The 27,285-nt window shown below is 39.3% G+C and overlaps 1 protein-coding gene across 1 annotated transcript in view; it reads right to left on the minus strand.

The window, feature by feature from the left end:
• Nucleotides 1-27,285, minus strand: part of csmd2 (CUB and Sushi multiple domains 2) — a 530,601-nt gene that overhangs the window by 88,886 nt on the left and 414,430 nt on the right. Inside the window, exons 29-34 of the mRNA XM_042506230.2 lie at nucleotides 27,065-27,256; nucleotides 19,402-19,528; nucleotides 5,859-6,061; nucleotides 5,476-5,667; nucleotides 3,570-3,708; nucleotides 3,108-3,295 (exon numbers count right to left, since the gene is read on the minus strand). Coding sequence (XP_042362164.1) covers nucleotides 3,108-3,295; nucleotides 3,570-3,708; nucleotides 5,476-5,667; nucleotides 5,859-6,061; nucleotides 19,402-19,528; nucleotides 27,065-27,256 — 1,041 coding nt within the window. The remainder of the gene's footprint in view (nucleotides 1-3,107; nucleotides 3,296-3,569; nucleotides 3,709-5,475; nucleotides 5,668-5,858; nucleotides 6,062-19,401; nucleotides 19,529-27,064; nucleotides 27,257-27,285) is intronic.

Here is a 27,285-nt window from a genome sequence, read left to right on the forward strand (position 1 = left end):
TTCTCTCTAGAGCTTGACGGTGCCCTTTCATCTGTGGCTGCTGGAGGTATGTATGGCTGTGGAGACAGACAGGCAGCTGATTGAGAGTGGCACTGCTCTGGCCCAAGGTCTGCTGACTGCACACAACCGCCTCTCACACAACACTTGGCTGTGCAGTCAGCTAGAGAAGACAATGCACATACGCAAGCTTTCTCCCGTGAACACACACACATACTCAGCCTCGACACACTCACACACTGTATCTAACCACATATCAATCACCACTCCTGAGGTCGTAAGAAAGATGTCTCGCTCAATCAACCATCACATTGTTCTTAGGAGGAAAATGTGCATGTGAGAGGAGGCCTGTCAATTTGGTGCACTTCACGCCCTTACAGCTAAAATAAACATAGGAAAAATGCCCAAAGCAATTTAGTTCAATCTTAAACACAGCTTACTCAAGTCTCACAGCAAACTTCAATATTTGATGACTTAACACGCACGTACAAGAGGAAAGGTGAGTCAAATACTTTCATTTATCAGGAAAACTTCTAGCTTACATTTCACTGCCTCACAAAAATGTGTAAGAGCCTTGGTTTAACTCAGTGTCAACCAATAGAAAGCAATCTTTAAATAGGAAACACTTTAAAAATGTTTATATTTGTAAACTGTGATTGGGATGCCAAACACGAAGCTACTTTTTCACTTCTTTCTCATGCCACTGGTATTTACACAAGCAATTTCATTACATGTCTCTGAATTGATAACGTTAACCTCCCTGGGACTGCTTTGTGTTCATTTTCTGTCTTCCTCTAAGAGGACCAACATGTTGGATTTCTACGTCGTTCTTGTTTTTTTTTTTGTTCCACCATCTGCCATTTAGAGATGGGGTTCAAATTGCACTATCAACAGCATTCTCCTGTTGTGCACTATCAAGCCATTTCCCTTTGTGTTATAAAACAAGCACATTTCATGCAAAATCAATCTTCTGTATGCACAGTAATTAGAACCAAGTCTGTGTCTCACTAAAGTTCTAATGATTTTTTGATGATAAAATATACATGTAGCACCCTGGGTAAATGCCTAGTTTCTATGCGAAACGCTGGGGACCTGCTGACCAGACAGGAGGCTGCCCTTCATGGCTGAACAGAGTGCTGGGACCGGGCATGTGCTCAGTCCGTCTGATCTCCTCGGGCACCTGTTCTAGACAGGTTGAGCCCTTTCGTGGGCTGATGTAGACCTGAACTTTCCCTCGCCGCCTCCTACATTAAACTGACACACCTGGCAAGAGACAGCGGAGGCGTGATGGATGTAGCGGGCATTAGGTGTGGACTGGCCCTGGACAACAAACTAGTGGTGGGAAGGTCGGTTGCTGCAGTGAAGATGGCCGATTTAACAAGCATTGCCCCAGGAAAATTGCGGGTGCAAGAGAAAATGGGTGAGTGGCATCATCTGTTTTGGAAAATACTCAAAGGATTCAAGTGATGTGATAAGAAGTGAAAATGAGTCGAGGAGTTAGTGAAGGTATTGGATTAGACAGACGTGAGTATGCCGGTGCTTCTTTGTGTGTGTCTCTGTCTATGTGTGTTATTCAAATGTGACTCAGGCATGGCAAGTTTTTGCCCACATATTTCCCCAGAGAGCCTAATCAGACATGGCCAGAGACACGGAAACAGAAAGACATAACGACTGCTTGGTAAAGAGGCTGACAGCACCTCCGGCAGACTTTGTAATGCAATTTTTCAGTGGCAGGCTGACCAAATACTAGCTGGGCCAACTCTTCAACTTGCTGCGTCCTCACCAACCAGATCCAAACCTGCAGCCAAACGTGCTTCTGTGCCATGATGTTTGTCTGAAACTGAGGAGGTAATTTATGTATTATTTGGTTATGGTTCATTAGTGTGGAGAATTAGAAGTGGGGAGAGGGAGTTTTTCGGAGCCACACACTGGGTCCATCTGCTCTACCAGATTGGCCATACAATATCACACACTCTATCACACACTGCAGAAAATATTGCTGGGAGTGAGTTAAGGGGTAGGCTCTGTAACACTGTCTTAACAAAACACTGTGCTTTACTTCGTTTATGTACAATTTGCAAATGAATCACAGAGATGCGGTGCACAAACATGGCATTCTGAAATCAGCTAAATTGCTTAAATAGATCAAATCCCACAAGCCAAAAATACAGAGAGCTCAGGGTCGATCTGGAATTGGTTTAATGTCTGATACCTTTAACATCTCTAATCGAGGTTGGAGATTTAGGAAGATTTAACATTGTTCTCTCAAGCAAAATCCTAAACGAAGACGCCCAGTCTAATTTAGAGCTTGTTCGGCGTCTGTATATTTGTTAGTAAAATGCTTTAACATGCAGGCACTGAGGCAATACCCAATGAGACTGAAACACAAATGCAAAAAACACAGATGTGTATCCTTAAACCAACTGGCTGCCTGTCAAGTATGGGATCATTCTGCACCATGTGTGCAGTACAGAGTGCCTTGTGTGAGCAAATAAATTTGGGTCCTTCAAACAGCATGCTGTGGTCAGCTAAGCTGAGACATGAGACAACAAAATGTTGTTTGCTCTAATTTATGAGGAGCCTTTTGTGCAGCTGCAAAGCACTGATCAAAAAGAGCTTAAGCACACATGCTGTCGGCTTTTCATTTTTATAATTCTTTGTGTTACCCCGCTACTAGAGGAGGTACAGATCAATAATGACGCCCAAGCAGGCCACGGCACAAATGGGAGCGTGGTGATCAGGACGCTGCAGCACAACCCCATTCTTTCTCTGAAGCAATTTTCACACCACTAATCTCACTTGCTTTGGACGGGACACAAGAGAAAGTTAAAAAGAAACAATCTGCAAGGTCGATAAGCAGCAGAGGGTAAATCCATTCTCACTCTGCCAGAGGAAGAATTTTAAAACATGAATTGTTTAGGGGATAAAACTTCACATGCTATTTAAAATTCACTGTTTTGCTCAGAATCTTAAGACGCTGGAGATGAAAAACTGATGATGAAAAACTCTTACAGTCACATAAAATCTAAGTTTCCACAAGCTTGATAGTTTTGTCCAATTAGCCAAATGCTGTATTTTTTTCCCCAAGTCTAATTTAAAAAGGTGCCCACCTGTGTACTGAAGCACAAATCCATTGCTGCTGAGGGATGCATCGCTGCGGAAAGCCAAGAAGAGCGTATTGGAGCTGCTTTCAATGCGATCTGGAACGTCTGTGCCATAGAAACTTCCCAGCAAGGGGCTGAGGGAGTCCGGCCCATCGTAGATGTGTAAGAAGTCATAACTGGGCTCCAAACTGAACCTGGTTACAGAAGAGCACATACAATTTACATAAACGGCTGCAGCTCACATGTGCTACAATAAAGTACGAGCACTTGCATTGGCATCATTTTAACATAAGATAATTCATAATGTTATTGTATAAGGTACTATGATAAATCATTATAAACATACATGGACACTCATAGTGTTTGTATTTTGTACTGTTGAATATAACAGATTAGAAATAGATACACAAATATATTTAATTCAAAGTCCATCACACATGTTGCTGTTAGTATGTGAACAAAGCTTACTGGTTGAAGCTAAGCGCAATGACGTAGTCCTGTGTGACAGTAACTGTCCAGTCACACTCTCTTCCATGGGGGTAAGGTTCAGGATAATCTGGAGACAGAATCAGTCCACTAGGACCTGTCAGGTTCCCACCACATGGAGCTATGGAAAGGGAAAAAAAGGTGAGTAAATGCAACTGCAAACACCACCAAAATACTGATTTTCAGCTCTTGTTCAGCAAAGTCTTGAAATGAGCTGATTGTCAACCAACTGAAAGAATTGCTAATTATGGAAACTGCTTATGGTGATCACATCTATCCAGGTCAAATTGATCACACTATATTTAGCCAGGAGTGTCCCATTGGGATACAAGATTGCATCTTTCAAGGTGTCCTGGTCAAGAAGGCAGGACAATCAACATAATCAGTAACAACAGTAAAACAATAAATTACCACCCAAAAATGCAAAATACAGCTCAGTGTCAATCTGGAATAGGTCAAACATGTGATACCTTAAACAGCTCTAATTGAGGCTAATTGACATTTGAGAATTCATCACATCAATATAAATGTATAAAACTGACAGCTTCGCTATTTGCTGAATTTTAGTGACTTTTTTAAATACAATACAGCTGTTTCATTATGGCAGCATTAGGTGACAAGGCGTTTTTTTCTGTATCAATCACTAGCAGCCATGAAGAGCAGTTTTATGCTTTGACGAGACTTGTTATGATTTTTTTTATTGAGAAAAACTGACTTTCTTGTTTCCCTCATGATTTCAGTGTACCACAACACTAGCTTCAGGTAGCTAACTGGAAGCTGATGGGTTCCCACAAAGCAAGCATTATGAGACTAAAGTAAGAGACTGTAGTTTTTCCATATGTCGTTATGTATGAAAGAAGCCAAAATGAACACTGTGAGCGGACTACTTGATTACTTTAAGCAGAATATTTAAACAGCATTTGTATTAGAATGACTCTGTCCTGAGCCTTTTGATCCATATGACTTAATTCAACTTAAAACAAGATCAACAAAAATAAAGCAGCGCTTAAAGATTATACAAGATGAAATAGGCTGCCATGCTACATACACCTGCCAGAGTTTTAAATAAACACCAACTTTCTAGTACACATTGTTCTAAATATAATTTATGGTCATCTGTTGTATGTGGTTTCCCACAGGACATTGTGGTGACAGACACTTAACTGAGACATAGTTAATGCCCATGGACACTGCTTACCACATTCTCACCTGTAACTGTCAAAGAACTGTCCCGCCCAACCCCCTAACCAAATTAATGTCAAACTAATTAAGCTAAGTAGTAATTAAACAAGGCAGCTAATTACAATGTCTTAATTGCAAATGTTAATTCACGTTGTTCTGCAGAGCACCAAGCGTGATCATATATAAGAACGGACTGTGGAAGAGTAAGAGGTCTGACTGAGAGGTCTCTGTTGTTACTGAGAGACAGGATAATCAGATCTCTCTGTCTGCTGCAGTGACTCCAGGAAACGTCTGGGGAACACGGCAATCGGGTTTGCCACTTAAGATTCACTTAAGGAGTCTGTTAAGTAATCATGTTAGGAATCTGTATTGTCTACCTGTTTCACTAAAGTCAGACCAGCAAGAGAGGTGATACAATAGACTGCATTAGAAAGGTGGTGGTCTGAAGTATAATTTAGAACTTTTATTTTTACACTTTTCTTTTCTATCTTTACTGATTACATCATTTAAATTTTCATAATCAAGTTATGTTTAGGCACACAGGGATTTTAGGAAAACACTGCATTTTACATTTAAAACACTGCATATAGTTTATGTTCTTATTATTCAGCAGGAGCAACAGATAAGTGAAAACACCAAGCTAGTTCTGATCATAACGTGTTTAGCATCATTAGCGTTAACCTATGCTTTCATGCTGTGGTAATACCTGTGCATGTAGGAGGGTCTGGCTGCCAGAAGAAGCGGCCATTGATCTCGGTGCAGGTGATCCTGTTGGCCCCCTGCAGGATGTAGCCAGGATCACACTGGAACACCACATGGTCCCCAGGCTCCCTGCTGTCGCCACCACGGGTCCCATTAGTAGGCATGCCCGGGTCATTGCAGGAGGTTGCAGTGGAGACTGAAGATGTAAGAGGAGGTTCAATCATTAAAATGACATGAAAAGGATCCTCAGTTAGACGATGAAAAACATAATAAACACAACACATAAAAAAAACCTGTGAGTGGTGATTTTTTTCTCTCTCTACAGCCAGTTACCAACCAGCCGTTTAACCCAGGTTCATCGAACATTTCTTACACCTCCCTCCTTACCAGAGAACTGCAGGGCAAAGCCCTGCTTGCTGGTGAAGAAGTCTGTGGTGAACTGCAGGCTGACTGTGTTGAAGGTGCTGTGGATGTCTGGGGGCAGAACTGAGCCACTCAGCTCCCTCAGCAGGACCCCTCCATCCTGGGGCCCATCCCAGATCCGAAGCACGTCATGGACCTCTTCTGTGTGGTAAACCAGGAAGTGCAGACTGTAACGGACAAAGAAAAGATGCTTTAGAGGCCATGAAAGCTGATAGATGATATTTTCTCCAATACATTCAGGCTTTAAACCTCCACAACCCTTTTACAATTCAGCGATACAGAAAGCAACCTCAGCCCGACAAAAAAGCTGTTTATGTTTTCACAGAAAAATTAAAGTAGGCTTTGACTATTGCCACCTGCTATTTGCATTTCAGTTTGTTCAAACACACTTTCGGTCCTTTTAATGAAAGTTAATTGTAGCAGAGGTCCATATCTTGCAGCTTTTCCATTAACAGCTTTGGTTAAAAGAAAAACTCTCAGCTCCAATTGTTCTGCCACAGACTGGGGGATTGTAAAAATCCTCCGCATCCTCCATCTTTCTAAAAGGTTAAAATCAAGGTTCAGTATTTTGTTTGTATTATATAGAGACTGAAATTAAATTTCATGAAAAAAAGCAGAAAGGTAAAAAAAGAGGCTTTTTCTAGGCTTTTAGCAAAAGAATTCATGATTTGTAAAATGCAAAAAAGGATGAGTCAGAGCTGAGGATCAGGAAATAATGGATTAAATCAAAAGTCTCAGTATTTATTAAAGAATCAATACACACAAAACAATTATGTGATTAAAGGAGACAATAATAACAGTGGAAAGACAACAACACAACTAAGGGCAAGTATAAAAGAAGGAAACAAATAGCATTTTAGTGAGCAAATCACAGACGCCAGATCCAGAGCACTCAGTGGATGTTCCACAGTGTCAGTCAAGCAGATACGTCTGCTACGGCATTTAATAGTTTCAGTCTAGACATCAGAAAGATGAGGCTGTCAAAATATCTACCCTTCACTTTGGCACAGACAGCTGTCAGCCAGCTGGTGGTCCACTAGATGGGAAATGCACTGTAGTTGTGTACGTGTGTGTAAGTGTGGCAGCCTCAGTGCGGTGGATTTATAATGATATATTGCTTTGAGTCTTGAGTGCGAGCATGAGTAAGTATGTGTTTTAGACAGGCTCAGCAGGACTAAAGGGATAGAAAATGGTAGTTTAGAACAAATGAAAGACCAGTGGTATTGTTGACATGGGCCACTTAATGTAAAGGACTTGTTTAAAGACAAACAGTGCTCTCAGCAGCTTTATCCTGCTGCAAAGTCTCATATACTTATATGAAATTATAGAAATGTTTACGTCAACTCATTAAGTTCGCTCCTTTGATTGTTTTCTCTAAAACACATTGCTGTCTTGCATGTTTTCGAAATAAGAGAAAACAGCAGAAAGCACTGACTGTGAACTCAAAATAAAGGAAAACAAATGTGTTGGACTGATCTTGACTCACCCGATACACACGCAAAGTGTTTATCAAAACAACACTGTTATTTTTCCTCTCAAAATTCATGACAGGGAAAGAAAACATTGTTTCTAATGTTGCCTCAAATGCTCTACTTGGATGATTTGTAACATCTTGCATGCATGTCACAGAGATACTTCAATGCACTGTGTGAATATGAGCTCAGTGGGGAACACCACTCACATCCTGGCACTGCAGTTAAAACACTGACAGCAACAAAGTCCAACACAAACTGATACAACAAAGGCATCCCTGCCTGATGGAAATTTATAACATTTGTGTTCTATGACTTTACATTGCATTGAAATGATTCAAAGCCTGAAAATCTATTGTGAAAAAGATTGCATTATGACAATTCAATTAAAACCATTTTTCCTAAAACCTAATTCGTGACTCTCCCTTCTGTATTTCAGTGTTAATATCAAGCAAACAACACTTATTGTTATAAAACACCCATGCAGCACTTAAGTAGGGGTGGCTTGTTCAACATGGGATGTATAAAATGACAAAAACAAGCATTATGAATGAAATGTCACATTTTTTTAAGCCACTGGCACAAACATGATGTGTCACATGCACTACTATCCAGACCACCCTTTCCTGAGCGTTAGCGTTGGAGGCAAGGCGAGTGCTTTGTCACTGCAAGACTTCAGACAGCAACCATTTAGTTGTATTTTGTGACCATTGAGCATCAGTGTAACTTTAAAATGTTTTTAATATATGGAGACTTGGAACTGGAGAGCTGTGTTTGTTTCCTGCTTACAGTGAATAAATCGCTTGATTAATGGTGTCGCTTTAACAGTTTAACTTTCCGCTAACTGCTAACATCTAACTGTTCACAGAAATTTACATCCTGCCTGAGACAGGTTGAGTGCTTCAGAATAAAAGCACCAGTGGTTCAGCTTTGATTCATTTCATTATAACAATACTATATCTAACATCATTAAACAGTAATTGATTTAACTTTGTTATAACAGTACTTTTTGTAGTTTATTGCAACAGTACTTCAATTTACTAAAACAATACTTAACTTTATTACAACAGTGCTTTGTTTTTTTTTAATAACTATACTTTTTTTCCTTTACTATAACAGTACTTATATAATATATTACTTACATACTACAGTACTTATATATTATATAATATTACTATAACATATACTTTTTTATAACAGTACTTCATTTTTCAAAACAGTATTTTATTTAACTTTATTATAACAATACTTTGTTTAAATTTATTCTAATATTACTTTAACCTTTTTATATTAGTACTTTACTTAACTTCATAATAGCAGTACATTATTTTACTTTATTGAAACAGAACTGTATTTAGCAGTTTATTGTTTTAGTAGTGAAAGATAGTTAAACGGGGATTTAAAAATATCAAGATTTGCACTGCAGTAAAGCCTAAAGATATTGCAGTGGTGCATTTATATATTTTTTGCTGTTATAGGCCATATCACTCAGACCCATACTTGTGTTTTTTTTTTCTTCTTTTTTTCAGAGACCTGTCTGGAAAGGTCTGTTTTGCCTATTGCTTTTGTCTAATGCTTTCACCTAGCTTATTATACATCTGTCCAGTAGTTATTTTCTCAAGGTGTTATTTTAAATTCAACGTGTTGAATGGCAATCTCTATCCGAGTCATCCAGACAAAATCATGGTACTTTTTGTGCTTTTAGCATTCTCATCCCTTTACACACATACACTCGCACACAGAGCCTTGAGCTACAGATGATGCAGAGGAGAAACAGCAACCCGCTGATATGTCGGGTTTAGCAACAAGTTCCCACCGTTTCTGCATAATTGGTGTCAGACTCTGATTCCCATACTGTCTGATGTGCAAGCAGCAGCCAGAGGCTACTTAACAATGTGCTGTGTGTGTGCATACTGTACATAACCTACTTGACAAGTCCTGTCGCAAAGCCTGTGAAGGAAGTGCACATAAAACAAACAGATGCAGGCAGGGCCACAAGTACACATCCACGCAAATGTACACTGATATAGGTATATTTGAAGGGTAAGCTGCATTACACACCCATACATAAGCACCCACGCCTGGTAAACAGATGCAGTGAGAGAGACATGCATACATAGAGAACATTACACACACAAACCTCCTTATCTCTGCAAAGCACCACATCGCATGTGTCCAACTTTAATCATCGCAGAACTAGCATGATACTAATCCTATTCTTTGCACCCTTTGCTCTGCTTACAGTTCTCTTGCGACGATTTGCTGAAGCATAGATAATACCCTGTGAAATACAATAAACACTTAAAGCTCAATGAAAATAATCACATTGCAAATTAAAAAACAGCAACACATTACTAATAGATATAAGCTGCTCCTAGAGGAGAACACAGCTGTGTTTCCTTTGTGGCACAGATTATCAAACCCTGAAGTGTTCAGCCTGTTAAGACTTAGAGAGGACACCCATTTCTTTTGTTTATGGAGGCAGCAGTTAAAAAAATGGGATAGATGGGTATCATCAACTCAGTGGTTTAAATCCAAAAATATTGGTTGTCAGGGAAAAAGGGATGTCAGTTTCGGATAATTTTGCTTTCGATAACCCAACACCCATTAACCAGTAACTAATTGGTTAATTTCAAGGAAAAAAAAAAAACCAATGCAAAATTCAGCAAAATTACTTTTGGTCCAGTGCTCCATTGACTTAGTGAGCTTTACTAGATTTTAAAGTGCTATCCATTAAGAGGTGTTGAAATTTTAAAAGTTTTTATATTTTATTTTCTGTTGACTTTGGGGACAGACGGCCAGCTTGCAAAGTTATCGTACAGAAAAATAGTGCCCACCCTCTGTTCTCCACAGGTTAGCTAGCCTTGATTGCTCTGAACTGTGCACCACCTGAATCATGTGGGAGCTAGCTCGCTCATTTACGATTTCAGAACAGGATTACTGCAGAAACATGTTGGCCCTTTGCAGGAAGGTTCACTTGATATATACACAGAGACAAATAAACTTTACAATAGTAAAGTTAAACACTGAGGAAAAATGTATAAAAGGGTTTTGATATTCGGCAAGGCTTATTCCCAACAATTCCTCACATAACTCTAATACCAGTCCTGGTGTACTATAACATTATATTAGAAACATAATTCCATCCCAGTATTAGTTATGGTAGTGAACCACTAATCTCCCATTTTCATCCCAGCTAGCCCCTCCACTTCCAGCGACCAAAGCTCACGTTCAAGGGCTTCCATCCCTGTCATGTAAGTGCCTCAGGCAGACGGATGCTTGTTATGCAAATGCTGTTATGAAACCCTCAGGCACTATGATCATTTTACCTATGCTCAACCTCCCCATAACCTCGACAGGAGATGGTGAGATGTTTCACAGGATTTGCCAGCATAGGTAAAACAAAAAGAGTATGTTTTCTAACACATGTATAGGTGTGTGCCTTCTGCATTAATGTGTGTATGCACAGTCTTTGTGCAAATGTATGTGTATAGATTAAGGAATTGAGGATGTGAGTGAGTAAAAGATGGATCTGAGGATTAGCATGAGCAATGTTGAAATTAAGCAGCAGTCACGTGTTGGATCCTTGACGGATCTCTTGTTCTAATACAACCTTCAGGACTGTCCGACACCCAATAGCATCACGTTCCACTTCCAGATTTATGTGTTAAAGAGAAGATGGAAAGCTGGGTGGGGAGGAAGAGGTACATTGAGCGAAAGCAGAAGGTGAGGGAGGGAACAAAAACAAGACCACCGTTAATCATTGCTGGGTTGCTGGAAGAAGAGGATGATGGCAGTAGGATAAGAGGTTGATGGAGAGCAGAGGAAGCTCTGAAGGATGTTGGGATTTGTGCTGAGCAGCCGGATGGATAGGATGGACGTGGGCTGCATGTTAGGATAATTGGCTCCTTTTATACAAGATCTAAATAGCCTATCTCTCCTTGTCACTTTCTGGGAGTGAAGGCTGGGTCGGATAAGGAGATTGTGAAAAAGAGAAGATGGTGAGAGGATAACAGTGATGCAGGAAGGTAACAAGAAAAGACGTAGATACTGGCATGTAAAAATCTATTTTTCTTTCTTTTACTTTGAGGTCTTAGTTGAAAACATGTAGGACATGCTATCTACACTATGGAGGGCATGCTGTCATTTTCAGGTTCATACTTGTATTTGGGGTTTCTACTAGAACATGCTTATGCGCTGCAATGTTGAAAATTGTGTTTTTCCTCACAATGTCTGTGCTGGAACCAGGGCCGACAATGTGGAGGTGCCAAAACTGCAGTTCCTTGATTGAGGCTGGCTCAAAAAGTGACATCAATCCCCATAGACCCCAGTGGTAAAATGCCCAACATAACAGCAGAAATTAACATGTTTACAGCCTGGTACAAAACAAGTGCTGGTCCCTAAACCAATCTCAACATTCAAAACAACTGTACAAGGCTGAATTTTTACATTACCTACCTGTTTACATTGTATTAGGGCTAAAGGTTATGCAAAGTTAAGGAGGAGGCCACTTTGAGTGACAAGTTTCCTGCGAGGGGTCACCACAGTATATGAAGACCCACCCTCTTGTCCAAAAATGGTCATTTCTAACCACAAAAATGATGGCAACAGATAAAAAAAAATATTTTTAAGCCTCCAGAAAAACTGGAGGCTTAAAAACAGGAGTCGACAAACCAATCTGTGACATGACAATAGCTATGTCCATTATTTTATCCAACCTGTGGCTGGAACAACTGTATTCATGCTCTGTTTAAAACACTATTCTAGTTTCTGTCTCTTTAAGTCCCCCTATCAAACAAGCCCTGTTTGTTCTGGTCAGGGTTTCTGGGTCTGTCACATTCATGGAGTCTCTGCACCTTAATCACAGGCAGAAAATGACTGTTACAGAGTATAGCAGCACTTTCTACTGTGAAAAATCACCAGAAAAAGCTTCTGAACCAAATTCTTCACAACAAGACATGTTCCACACAGAACAGGGTTTGGGGACAAATTAACAAAATTGGTAAACAAGATTACAAGTTTTTTTGATATTAGCATGTGGCTACATGCCTACACAGCAGTGTAGGCTACATAATGTAAACTCTTACAGAAGCATGCCTGGAGCAGGTGAAGACATTGTCATGGGCTGACATCAGCTTGTCTTGAAAGTAGAAACACAGTATTCAGAAAGCTGAGGTTTTGGCTCACTGGGATTGCTTGTGCATACTTTTACCTCATTATGTGACATTTTGTCCATGTTTAATATGAACACCTAAAACTATCACATTATATGTATGACAGAAACTAAGGAAAAGCAAAATAGCTCTCCTTTAATATACCAATCATTGTGGTAGCCTTTATTTGAATTTTCTTTCTGGCCATTTATCTTGCTTTGTAAGCGCGCTCTGTGATACAGACCCTGCGGTCACAGCTACCTATGAAACGTGTGTGTGAAGAGAGCAAAGTGTGTATACAGGTTCACACTTCATAAATGCGAACAAAATGTTTCACAGCTAGTCATCCAAAGTTGTTCACTGCAGAGGAACTGAGAGGAGAAGTGTTGCCTTCCAGTGGGGAAAGTCCATTTAAAGACAACTTCCCCACTTAACACAAATGCTTGAGGGGCGAGGTGGGGTGGGGGGGTGGGGGTGAGTGGGTAGGTGGTTTACATGAGGGATGAATAAAACTACAGGTCGAGAGAAGTGGAATTATTGTATGTATCGCCAAGGAATAGGGAAATTTGTGTGCAGTTAACGTTTTGTGGAATCATAGAAAGCCATGTTTTGAAGTTTACGGCTAAGGGCTCTCCTTTACACTTGTCCCCTTCTTAATGAGATAAAATAGCTCAATCAAGTGTCAGAGGAATCGCCGCAAGGAGATGAGAATGGGGAAGAGAGGGATGGAAAAGATTTCTCAGGTCTCTTTTGAATCTGCCTAAATAATTTTGTATTCATATGAGAGAAATAGAGAGAGAAATACAGAGTGCTGAGACTCTCACATGAATACAAAATAGCCTAGCTGCAATCACGAGTCCTGTGGGGAGTCTTCAGAGTACGTGTATGTGTGCGTGAAGATGATAAATAAGTAAGTATGTGGGGGTGGGTGGAGGGGGGGCTGAGGGGATGAGGAAGAAGAGAGATGTAGAGCAAACATACGCTTCCAACTATCAGCTTTTTCACAACTAGTAGAGATTGCGTGTATGAAGGCAATGTCACACTGAGCGCTAACCTCATCAATATGTGTGGATGTGGCCTCTGTGGGACTGTCCCTGTGGGATCATGCATCAAGGAGACACATTCATACCATGGGCTCAAAACGACACCAAGCGCACCAGACAGTGCGCCCAATATTGAAGGCTCTTCTGACACCTGAACCAAGCGTGTCCAGTTCATGTCCTGCAAGGCGCATGATGTAATAACATGTAAGCAGTGTTATTATACAGATTAAAGAACAGTTGCAATTATTTTCAGGCAGGAAAAGGTGTGGAACTGGGAAATGAATCAGTGAGATAAAAGTAAAGGTTAGAGAACACACACACATCCTTGTATGTCTGCCATCAATTTCCTATTTTCATTTCTTATCACTCAAGCAAATCCTTAACCACATCACCAATCTCAAATGTTTCTCCAACCTGAATCTAATTTATAATAACCAAAACCCAGCTCATTACTCTTGAAATACCTCCTTAAAGTGATAGCCTGGAAATTTTTTTGAAGTGGGGCTGTATGATATACTTAAGTATAGTCAGTGTATTACAAACAGTAGCTGGCTGTCGGCACACTCTCAGTTTCACCTACATTTAAATGATTCAAGAACTAACGCCAAACAGACAAAATATGGGTTTAAATGGCAGGGTCAGGTTTTCTGATCAACATGGTTGCAACATTTCTACTACTACTGTGGACAGAAAAAGACAACTGCAAAATCCCTCGTTCACTGCAAAATGACTCCTTAGTCGCAGATAGCTAGCACTGGACCTGAGAAAAATTCTTGTGCTGCTTTTGGTGTGCAATGGTTGATGCACTTCCTTTTGTGCTGTAAATCAATCTTTCATTTTCCCAGGGGGATCGTACCCAGAGGCAGGCAAACTCCCCTATATCGCACAACTCTCAGACAATATGCTTTGAAATACAGAGGAGCATTACTCTGGAATACCAGTCCTCATTTTATTAAAACTTGTCCTTCATTATTCTCATTTAAGTCTAACATGAAAAAACACCTGTGCTGTGGTTAATGTATTAGCTGTATTAATGTGTGTATGTGTCTGTTCCATTGATGGTTATCATAACTACCTGGTTGTCTGTTATGCTGTCATTTTAAGAAGAGAATTATCATTAATATTTATTATTTGAACAGATTGTAAATTCTAAAGGGGAGGTATTTACTATAAGCCCCTTCAGGTTTCTTACCTCTCCTGCACAATTATTACCACTATACCTACATTACAACTTGTGTGATAATATATTCAAATTCAAAGCTAGGCTAATACCATACTGATTTAACACAGTTTTTTCTACTATTCTATCGCCATTACATTGTGAAATCAACGTTAAATTCAGAATTAAACATTTAAACAAAATAAGTTAGCTCTGGAGGCTCTAAAAAGGGATGCACAAGCCAGTTCATCTTCAATATGTAAAGAGAATTCCTACTTTGAATGGTCCAAAATTTAAACTAAACTAGTTCTCAGGAAGATATAGAGCACACACATACACACATGAAGAAACTCAAAATACATAATATATGAAACTTTATTTTGGGCTGTGCAAACCCAGTGAAATATATGCGCATATTCATTTGAGGCTGGAGGCACTATTTCCGTGATGGTGCGTGACAAATAGGGAATGCACTGCATTGGAAAAGTGGCCCCTTAAAGGGAAAGTTCACACTAAAGAAGAATTTGAATAAAGTGTGTTAATTTTACGATTTATTTACCAGATTTGAACAAGTCTCACCTTAAGATGAACAGCACAGACAGCACTGATCCTTATCAAGATAAATCCCAGTGCTGCCCCATAAATGGATAGTGGAGCAACTACTAAGACACTACGACAGCTTCCTCTGTGATATACTTTGGATTTGAAGACATTCATGGGACTGTTGTTAATGGCTGTAAAGATGAATGCAATGTCCAAAATCACTGAGATAGTACGGGGAGTCTTTTCTAATCTCTATGAATGTCTTTATCAATAGAAGGCACTGTGATAATAATCAGTGGTAAAGAAGAATTCAACACATTGACTGATCCGGTGATGGATCTTGTATCTCTGGCTTCCCTCTTATTTCTGGTGAAAGTTAGCACATGTGCAGTGATGGCAGTTGATAAAGACAAAATGTATTAACTAAAGCTCAAGTGAGCATTCTAATTATCCTGGAAACAAGAGTTTAGGTGGGCGGCAACTTCAAATATGTATTGCATAGTTTTCCCCAAGTGTACTGTACTATGGGCAGAGTAAAAGACTGTGGGCCTAATTACAATCCCTGCTCTTCACATGCTGTGTAAGGCCATCTGATGCCTTGTGAACAACTGTCACAAAAGCACCATACAGTATCTGAACCCACACAGTGCAGCATGTTTTACAGCAGTGGATCTCTCAAATTAGAGGGCATGCTTATTACTAAATGCTAAAAAACAATTTTAAGATGGCTTCATTGCTCAGTGTACCATGTGGCCTAGATTCCTCCTTTGATCTCTGGAGCTGTAACCACCAACCATGTTCCATCGGTGAAATGGCTCATTGCCTCCCTTATCATCTCTATTCTTTTTATATTGTTACTATCTCTTTATGTCTGTATTCCGCTCTCTGCCTCCCACCTATATTCTCTTTCCATCAATAACTCTTGGCAAACCAGTCCGCAGGTTTTTAAGATGTCTGCTGTCATTCAGGCAACAACTCCTGGTCTCGCATAAACTCAGTGCGGTTTGATTAGAGTGCTACCTTCAGCTACAACATTTGATATACAAGGAATCCCTGGGCTAATGCATTGCAAATTCTTCTCAATAATGAATTGCGTGGGTAGGATCAAAGGCTTGGATATGGAGCATACCTTGCAGAGGAATGCCAGGGACCCAGAGGTAGTGAAGGCACTAATGAACCTAAACTAGTAATCATGAGAGACCGTGGCATGTCAGATGTGCAAGCTATGGGACAGCATGAACACACAAATAGATCCATGCAGACAGCTACATAGAGCTGTACAGTATTATGCAGAATTACATGGCGCAGTGAACATGAAAAGCATATAGCTCAGTCTGAAGGTATTAGGATGTGTTTTTCATTGTTTTGGATTTCCTCCAGCACATTGGATTTGAAATTAAACCGTGACCAAACTAAAGCTAAAACGTGTCAGGAACAAGCAAACACTGGCTGTGTTGAAAGCCAAAGCAAATTCCAAACTTCTGCTAATGTCTGTAAACATAATCATATATTTAATATGATTATTTGCATCAAATCAAGTCAAGTCAAACTTTATTTGTAAATCACTTATAGAAACAACTGCAGATGACCAAAGCACTGAACAGGCAAAAATTAAGGAGGCAGAACAATGGAACACAAGAAACATCACAGAAAACAGAGGCACCACAAAGCAGGATGAAGATGATCCAGGTCCCATGCTCAGATCAATCATATGCCAGTGAGAAGTGGTGGGTTTTCAGCATTGACATAAAAGTTTCTATGGTTTGAGCAGTTTTTATGTGGATAGGTAAGCTGTTCCAGTGCTTAGAGGCAGCCACTGCAAAGGCTTGGTCACCACTATTTTTATGCCTACTTCTGGGAACATCCAGGAGCATCAGTGGACCTCTGTGCTCTAACTTGGGTATAAAGAGACAAAAATTCTGCGAAATAAGGTGGTGCCAGACCATTTAAAAACCTTAAAAACAGACAATAAAATCTTAAAATCAATACTAAAATGTGCAAGAAGTCAGTGGAGGGGTGCCAGTGATAAGCATGTTCATGTATGTTTGCACTTAATTGTGAATTACTTCATGTCCCCTAAAATTGGTTCACTACGTTTATCGAATTTATAAAAAGTGCTGAAATTCATAAATGCTCCACTATGATGAGCATATGACCATCTAGGAAAAGTTAATCCAATTTATGAGAAGAGAGAGATTGAGAGCCATTTATTGTGTTCTCTGCCTCTTCCACATGTTCCTTCATACACACATGTACTTATGGATTTAACAGTATTCTCCTTGAACGGCACTTTTCCTCCAAGTACCTAGGCTTACAAGCTTATTACATTAGTTTACACCGGTGCTGCATGACAGTGCATAAACACTGTTAATATCCTGAATACGTCCAACACACAATGTTGGCATGTTTGTGGCTTAATGGCATTCCATTTCAATGCTGTCAAAACATAAGCATGCTGATATATGACTGACACATGTCTGCAGTCCTAAGTAGCTTAATGGATAGAGAATAACACTAACACCACAAGGGTGAAGGCTTCAATATTCACAAGGACACTTTCCTGTAAAAAAATGTATAATATGTGCTCGTGATGCTGCACTTCGGTTTAAGAAGTTCAGCAAACCTTGAATTTATATGTATAACAAATTGGATGATTACACAAGGGAGTGAGGATGTCCTTTTGGAAGGGCAAGTGTAATGGCTAGGACATGGATTGCTGGCGTGGATCTGGGTGACATGAGGTGAGGTAAAAAAAAAAAAAACAACAAAAAACAGCAAGTTGTTTCATTAAGTACAATTATATTATCTAATGAAATAATTGGCTGTTTGCATCAGTAACACTGGCAAAATAAGGGTGCTGTAATGTCTCTGTTGTCTCCTCTGAAAGCCACAGGAGTGAGCACAGCCACAAACAAACATTTGCATACATGAATGAATGTACCATTATCATTTATTTAATGTGTGAATACAAAATAGGCACGCATGAGCGCATGCAGAGTCGCTGGAAAAAGGCAAATTGAGCTGGATGGAAGCAACATTGTAGGTGATGGAAGCTGATGCATGAAGCTTATTATTCCCAGAGATGCATTATTCGAGTCATCAATTAAACTGGCACAGTGAAGAAAATTTCCTATTTTTTATAGCTGGTTGAAACAAGAATTACTGTCTTGCTATTGAATGCCTCCTTTGCGATCATGTCTGTGAAAACATGGATGGCCTCGCCCTCACAAACTCCCACCACCACCACCCAAAAAATGTCCAAAGCAGAAATTTCCCTAAGGTGTTTCTAAGATATGATGTTGACGAGAATGAGATGTATGCAAGGTCAAAAATACCTTGACCTTTGACCACAAAATTCCCAAATTCCCCAAGGCATCCTTGAGATATCATGTTCATGAGGGATGGACAACTCGAAAACATAATGTCTCTGCACCAGTGATAGCGATGGCTGTGCAACTCAATAATGATCCCAGGCGTCTCTCTTTAGGGTGTACCATCCACAGCACAACCCCCTGGGAATCAAAACCCTCAGGTTGCTCACATTTGACAAACACTTGGGGATCCTTTGGGATAAGCTGCGGGACAAAGGGTGGAAAAATGGACATCTGGGTTCCTTGGACCTGCTGCCACTACAACCCAGACCCTGATGAGCTGCTTAACAGTAGCAGGCCATAAAAGATGGATGTACAAATACAAATTATAGATAAAATATCTTAGTTCAATACAATCTACGTGACAGGAAATAAATCTGGTTCTAGAAAAGAACTTCAAGTTTAAAAAGGTTATCAACGAAAATCTCTAGCCAAAGCATGCACTTTGCAGGACGCTACTTGCTTACATTTAAATTCAAGAAAGTAAAGCTTATAAAACGCATATAAAAGCCAAACAATTGACTTTCTTGAAGCTCTGAGGTGGCATTTCCCCTCACCCAGTAGTAACTCAACTATTGGCCAATAGCAGCTCACTGAAGATTGATTACACAGCAGTCTGTGAAAGTGATGAATACCACTGCAAAAAGAGGGGGGCTAAATTGGAAGTATATTGAAAGGTGGTAGATTGAAAGAAAGCCTGGAAAAGAACAATGTAATCAGAAAACTAGAAAGCACAAACAAGGAAACAAAAGAGTGTTGTTCAGACCTAATAGTGCTCCCAGGGGCGGCATCGATGGTCCACATGCAGTGCAAGTTGTGCTCATATGGAGCCGGGTAGCCCGGAGACAGGATACGACCGGAAAGCTCATCTTTGATGGTGCCCCCGCACTCCGCTAGGAAGAGGAGGAGAAACAGAAAGATAGTGAGATAAAGGATGTGAGCGATGACTGGGAGTAAAAGAAAAGAAAGTGCAAAATAAGTACAAGCTCATCAATGTCCTGAAAGTCAAATTAATAAAAGGATACAGCAAGGTTAACATACTTAACATGCCAAAAAATACATCATCCCACTTCCAGTAAAGTGCATCACATCAGTTTCCTCTCATCATTATTAATTATTGACATAGTAGTCATATGCTTAAATGTGATGTGCTTCATCATCGTGTTTGCAATCTGAATGATAGGAGGGAGACTGGCCAACTCAATATACTCTATGTGTATCTCCTTGGCTCAGCGAAGGCAATCCACCATTTCGACCAATGACCTCATCCTGTTGCCTTTGGAAGTTGATAGACTTTTTTACTAAACAACACAACATTCAATACATTAGACTCAAGTTCAGAGTAACTTTTGAAGAGGATGTTTTGGCTGATATGGCAAAATATTTAAGTATATTTTTAAGGATCAATCAGAAAATACATACTAAATGTGTGTCCAGAACAGATACAAAGTTGCAATAATAGAGGTATTAATAATACTAGCAACTACCAGAGGTGTGGACTCAAATCACGAGTCAGACATAAAATTTGATGACTTTAGACTCGACAAAATAGACACAAGACTTGCAACTCGACTTTGGCTTTAACACCAAAGACTCGTGACTTCATTCAGTCTTGAGCCTTTTGACTTGAAAATATGTGATACTTTCCCCCAAGTCCAAAGATTAAAAAGTATGTTATTTAAAAAGTGTGACTAATCTTTTTATTTCCTTAATTAACTAATATGGATAGTGTTTAATCTCAGTCAACACTTAATGGCCCAGATGTTCCACTTGTTTGAACCAACAAAACAACATCCAATCAAGTTGCAGGAGAGAACCATGAAGAACTAACATTTTTTTACTCAGCACCAGTTGGAAAAAATGATACCAAAGATAATTTTGTTCACTTACAAAAACTACAGGTCAGAAATTACAAACGAAGATGGAAATACTTCAAATTTCTTTGCTTTTTGAAGTTGAACAAAGAACAGTAAGTTGAGGCTATTATTAACACAGTTAGCTTACAAATGCTTAGCTCTTGTTAGATTAAAGAATAAGTCAATTTAAGCCATATTAATGCTGTTTTTAAAAAGCATTGGCATTACTCTTATTTAGGGCTGTAAAACAACTTTTTAAATTGTGACAATTGCATTTTTAATCATATTTTCATTCATTCATTTATATAGCTCATGACCATAATAACATGGCATGGAGCACAAAACATATAACAACAAAAAAATATAAACCCATAGCGCATGGCATGATGAAAATACAACAAATATTGTTGTAACAACAAATATTACTTAAACAAGGGCAGGGCGTTCTTCAAAAAAGCACCTAATTTACAGATAACTTTTGGTTTATCTGATTGTAGTAACAGAATTAATTTAAACACAGATGGGCAGTTGACTTAATACTTTGGCAGGATACTATCTTCATAGTTCATTACACTCATATTTTTACATTCAAACAAAACATGATACTCTTCCCCAAAACAACTGTCATCACAAAGGTTACAAATCCAAAAATTTCATTGTTATGCATTAGAAACCAGACATAAAGTCCACATTGAAAAGGTAGAGCAATTCTTACCAAATTGTCTTCAATCAAATGACAGAAAAAAAAAGACTGCATGGGACTCACAAAAAAAGTGAGCTAAATTCTAGCTAAATATTCATCCCAGTACAGCCTCTTAAAGACAGGAATGTAAGCAGGCAATTAAAGTGATTAAAAAATAAATAACGTGTTTAGTACTGACCTTAATCACATCGCAATTAACGTGTTAATGCTGAAAGCCCTACTTTTATTTAAGAGCAGGGCTCAAAGTTGGTCCCACCTCTAGCATCTACTAGGGAACATTGTAGACAGAGGATCATTTCAAAAGAGTGGAAGACTTGTCACGAATCACTTGTTTGTGAGAGGAATGTCATAGAGTGTGCCTACAGGTGTGTTTGTGGCAGCGGTGGTAGAAGCAGTTGACAATATGATGGTTCTAGTATCATATCACGGTTCAATAGAAACCCGAGGTACACAACACACAACGAACATAAGCTCAGTCTCTCAAAAAACTGACAACAATAACACAAACAGGCATCTGTGAAACTACAAAGCAGAATCAAAGGCCAAAACATTTTGTCAAGAACAGTGGGAAGAATGGAGGCTTTTTTTCAGCCTCGAGTAATGAATTGCCATCAGAAACGCTCGGTGACTGAAAAGCAATTTCCAGCCCCCCTTCAGTTACCACCTCCTACTCTTATCCAAAAGTGAATGAAAAAAATGAAACGACAACATGAGACTTGAAGTGTTTTTGTTAACATTTTTGAAGCTATCTCAACTGACAAGAAGAGGGTAAAAGTGTTATTGTTGCTTCTCCTTCCACTGAGAGGAAAATAGCTCCTTCAAACGAGAGAAAAATGGAGGTCAAGGAATCATGCTGATGATGATGGTGATGATGACGGTTCTGAAATCCATCTGTGACAAACAGACCTGTTCTGAAATACAGCAACAATGGCAGACACACACTGGCATGAAGGAAGTAACCGACAAAGGAACTAACTGAATTTTCATAACACAGTATACACACACACACACACACACACACACACACACACACACACACACACAGAGGGGGAACACGCCATTAGACAGGGTCGAGCTGTGGTGTCCCACACACATCAGGCATAAACACTTTGAAACCTTCCATTTGACAAACATGCCCCATCCTTATGTTTACAGATAAATACTTCATTTGTTTATCTCCTCGTCTCCCTCCTTCACACTCTCCATCTCCCTCATGCATTATACATTTAAAGCAACAATAATCGCCAGAGCTGGCATCAGATCACTTTTGTTGCCAAAGCATTAACACGCAAAACAATACAGACACACTGTACTTGAGTTTATGCTTTGTATAAATAATATTTTAAAGATTTGATTTCATTTTTGCTTTAGCTATCGTGGAAGGAAAGGGCATATGCAAAAAAACAATGGAAGCATGAACATTAATCTTTACACTCTTGCTGAGGTTTTAGACTCTGTGAGTTTTTTTTTTTGCCCTCTGTTATACTTTTTTTTGAGCTGAAAGAAACTTGCTGTTTCATGGAGTGAAAAGAGAAGAGGGTGATCTATCACCGTGAGACAAAGCCATCTCTTTCTTCTAGCCTTATGACCTACGAAACTACTGCTCAGTGCTGCCATTGCAGTGTAACTCCCTCAGCTGCTCTACCCCTTCAATCTATGTCTCCATGTACACCTTTCTAAAAATCAACTCAGGCTCTTCCTTTCTTTTCCTCTCACCCCCGTCTCACTCCACAAGAAATATTGTATCAATTCAGGACATGCTGTTCGATATAAGAAAATAAAACATATAAGAGGCAATTCAGCAGACACATATATAAACAAACATTTAACCTAAGCACCACAAATCAAGTAGATATGAATGTGTAGAAATGTGTGCTTTGTAGGGCTGGAAGATGCGGACAAAAGCAAATATCACAATGTTTTTGACCACATACCATAATAAAGCAACTGGTAAGTTCCAAGAAGTTACATCATTTTACTATAATGTAGCCTTTAAAAAAAAAAAAAAAAAAAAAAAGATGACACAAAATTAAGATATCCAAAATCTAAGAGCATATCTAGTCTCATATCACAATACTGATATAATATCGATATGTTGCCCAGCTCAAGAGATTTTCTTTATAAAAGGCACTAAATGTACTTTTATCATATACATTAGATATGCACTATAATATTAAATGTGGATAAAAAAAACAGACATGCAAACAAAACTAAGGCAAAGTCACAAAGAATGGATTGCCGTTGCTGATGGGACCATGAATTCTGCATCTCTTGCAACTGTTACCTGCCCTGTCTCAATGTCCAATTTACAAAAGATATTGCATTAAAGATATTACATCAAAAACATGCCCATAAAGTTCTGCAGTTGAGTGCAATATTTGCTTTCTGAATGTGATAAAAAAGTAAAAACGTTGCCTTTGCACCAAGAACACAGTAGGCAACAATGGCAAAAAAACAGAAAACAGACTTTTCCCCAATGCAAGCTACAGGTCCTGAACAATGAGGTGCAGAGACAATCCTCAAAACTTCAGGCAAGGAATTTAAATGTGACAGAGAGAAACTGTATTTGGGATTTAAAATCCCAACTGTAAGTGTGTTACCGTCATCACCAACTCTCTGAAGACGCTAATAATTTCACTGTAACTACATGTGGCTGTTAGTGCTGATGTTTGTAGATTGGACTGATTTTGTAATGAGGCTCAGTTGCACAAAAAAAGGCAATATTACCGACATTTAATTACATGCAAAAAGCAAAGGAGCATTGAGATGCTACTTTCTTGGCAGCACAGTTAGGGGTGCATTTCCCCCTTTGCAGGTACATTGAGAATTGTTTATCTTTTTCTGTTTGTTTATTTGTCCAGGTTAAGCAGCCGCAAAAGCCTTTTGTGAATTGGCCCATACGTGCTCCAGCTAGAGCTGCTCAGGGATTCAACCTTGCAACTTTCCTCTTCTGTGACTTTCAGGATGTGAACTCTCTCAATTGTTTTCAAGTCAATTTCTTTTCACTTCCTCCCCCTGCTCGCTATACCCTTCTCATCTGTGCTCCGTGTGTCCCCGCTGCTAGGAAATGATCCCACCATTACAAACAGAAACAGTCCCTCATCTGCTCCCAAATTCACTCTGGCTGTTAGGCTATCATCTGCAGTGAAAGGGGCATGGGGAGGACAAACCTGTTCAGAGATATACAGTATGCTGAATGTTGTTTATACCCGGTCATGAAATTACCTGTCAGTTTGGGTTGAAATGGGAGCCAAGCAATATTATTCTAATCACCTTGGCTGGTGTCAAAGAACACCAACCTGCCTGTTTTCCCTCACCTCACCGAGCTTCTGGCTGGTTTCTGAAAGACTGTCAAAGTGTCGCCCAGGAGAAGACACAAAAAATTGCTTTGGTTTTTTTCCCCATGACACCATATAGGCGGTATGCGTATGTACGTATGTCAGTTTAACGGTTTTGAAAAAAATAATGCATACCATGTTTGTGTCAGGTGGCAACAACTGACAGATGAACTTTAGTTGAACTCCACAAAATGATGAGATGGATATACGCTCTGCAAAATTTTAATGGAGAAATTATCTCCATTAAATTGATTTTGAAAGCCTTCACACCTCAGACAGCGAGGGGTTAAAAACCTGCCTATGCGCTCGGCTGTGCTGTTGATAGGAGCAGAGTCTTATGCTGGTAAAAATAAATAATGTGAAAAAGGGGAAATTTTGCAATCATGATGCAATATGAATATAGAGAGCTGAATAGAGCACAGTCATTTCCAATGAGATAATGCACTGAATAAGGTGCTGGGAAAGCAACCAAATGGAAGCCCCAAAATAGCAGAGCTAAAACAAACCACAGAGCTTTCCTAAACCTGCAGTGGCATATTCACATTGTTATTAGGCTGAAGAACTAGGTCAGACAATTTAGTTCAGCTGGAAAAAACTAAAACTGGTTAGGATTAGCCGTGTGTGAGACAGGAGAGCAACTGCTGATACATTCTGTAATATAATGTAATACAAAACAATGCTATTTCATGCAACCTGAACTTTTAACTGAACTTGACAAAGCACAGTGTAACAGATAGTGATGTAAGGAAAGGAAATAACACACTCAGATGTTAGGCAGGATATCACAGAATAGCACAACATTAAATACCACTTGGTAACCACAGCTGACATAGCCAGTGGTGAAAAGTACATTTCCTCATGTCCTGCAATTTAATACATTTTTTAAACAACTGTCATTTCGTATTTCTCTTTTATGCTTCTTCTACTTCACTACATTTCTGTGACAGCCTTAGCTGCATATTAAGACTGTCTATATAAAACATATGTATATTTTTTAATTTGATGAGTTGTTTTCATTTAAACAACTAATCCTGCACCTGATTATGTTTGCATGGTGGTATAAATAACTACTTATGAAGGATCTGAGTACCTCCTCTGTCACACACAGCATGAAAAAACAAAGTTAAGTAAGACACTGAACTTAATATAATGCAGCGTACTGCAAGACACCCAACCGGCAGAGCCAGGGCTGGGCGATACAGCTTATAAATAGTATTTCAATATTTTTAGGCCATATTGTGAGACTATGCAATATATAGCTCATTATTTTCTAGATTTTTTTTCCAATATAACATAACTGTTTGATTAAACCCTTTCGGTGCATATAATCATAAGTATGTGATCACTCAAGTGGACTGGTCAGAATTTAGAAAGAACCGATTATATATGACATTTAAGAGGGCTTTAACTTTGAAATTCCACATTTAAAAGTCCTAATATTGTCTCAGAGATGCTCTAAAGCAGTGACTGTCATTTTAAAGTCCTATTGGTTATTCGAAATGTATGTTTTATTGTTACATTTGATTGATTATTCACAGAATTGAAATTCAAATTTTCTCTGGAATATATTTCTTGCGCATTAGTTGTTTTTTAATCATCATTAATTTTAGTCATTATTTATATAGTAATTTGTTTTTTTCAAATTAATGTATTTTTATCTATTTTTTTTAATTACTGACAGACTGACTGACTGCTTTATTGAATAAATATGAAATTGCCTATCATGTTCAATAGAGGATCACATTTATTTTTAAGTCTGTTCTTACACCTGGTATATACATGTACTGCAAAACAACATGGGGGCTAGTTTGGCGGCTGTTTTCAAAGTTGAGGCTGGCATGGCTGCAGCGATCTGCACTCTGTGCTATTTAAAGGGATACTTTACTGGCTTTTAGCCAGGTCTGTTTCAGCACAGGTTTGGGGAGTGTGCACATGAATGATGTACAGGGGCCGTTCTTGCTGCCAGTTACCAAAACTTCCTGCCTGGCTGCAGCCATAATCTGCCACAAAATGACACGTTTTACATCATCGGTCAGATTTTTGCTCACAGCACGAGTTCCCCACGTCGCTTTGACACAGACCTGGTTGAAAATTAGCAAAGCATCATTTAAGGTGTTAGCACAGATTCTTGGTACAGCTACCTTTAACAGCAATCGTGATGAGACATATTTTGCAAAAGACGGTAGTCTGTTCCAAATCTGCACTCCTGAAAACAAATCTCCTTCAGATAATAGAATCACTCTTGGACTTATCGCCATTTTGAATGGACATTAACTCAGGACTATGATTGACATTAAGCTGGTAGCTGTGATTAATCAGTCTGGGGTGTTCGTGAGAAGGAGAGCCAGTCCTCTGCATGCAAACACATCCTGTTTTTATGCATAAATAATAATAATAATAATAATAAAGAAAATAATCTGCCATATCAAAAGTAAAGTGATATTCAAAATTATATTGGCAAATATACTAATACTACTGCCAACAGCATGGACACAGCTGATCTCCAACTGCTTCAAGGAGCATCTGACTCACCAACACAGAGTGGGAGTGGGCTGTCCCATGCCCTCCTTTCTCCCCTCAGGCAGGTAAGTACCTCGGGGCCTCTCAGGGTGTAGCCTGGGTCACAGCTATATGACACAGTGCTCCCTGCAAAATGACCTTTGTCCTCTCGCTTGTAGCCAAACTGGGGAACACCTGGATCCTCACATTTTACCAGCTCAAAACCTTGCAGAGAGAAAGGCAAGAAAAGACAG

The sequence above is a fragment of the Plectropomus leopardus genome, chromosome 17 (genome assembly GCF_026936395.1).
Source record: "Plectropomus leopardus strain MGB_pleo_1.0 chromosome 17, ASM2693639v1, whole genome shotgun sequence".
NCBI lineage: Eukaryota > Metazoa > Chordata > Actinopteri > Perciformes > Serranidae > Plectropomus > Plectropomus leopardus.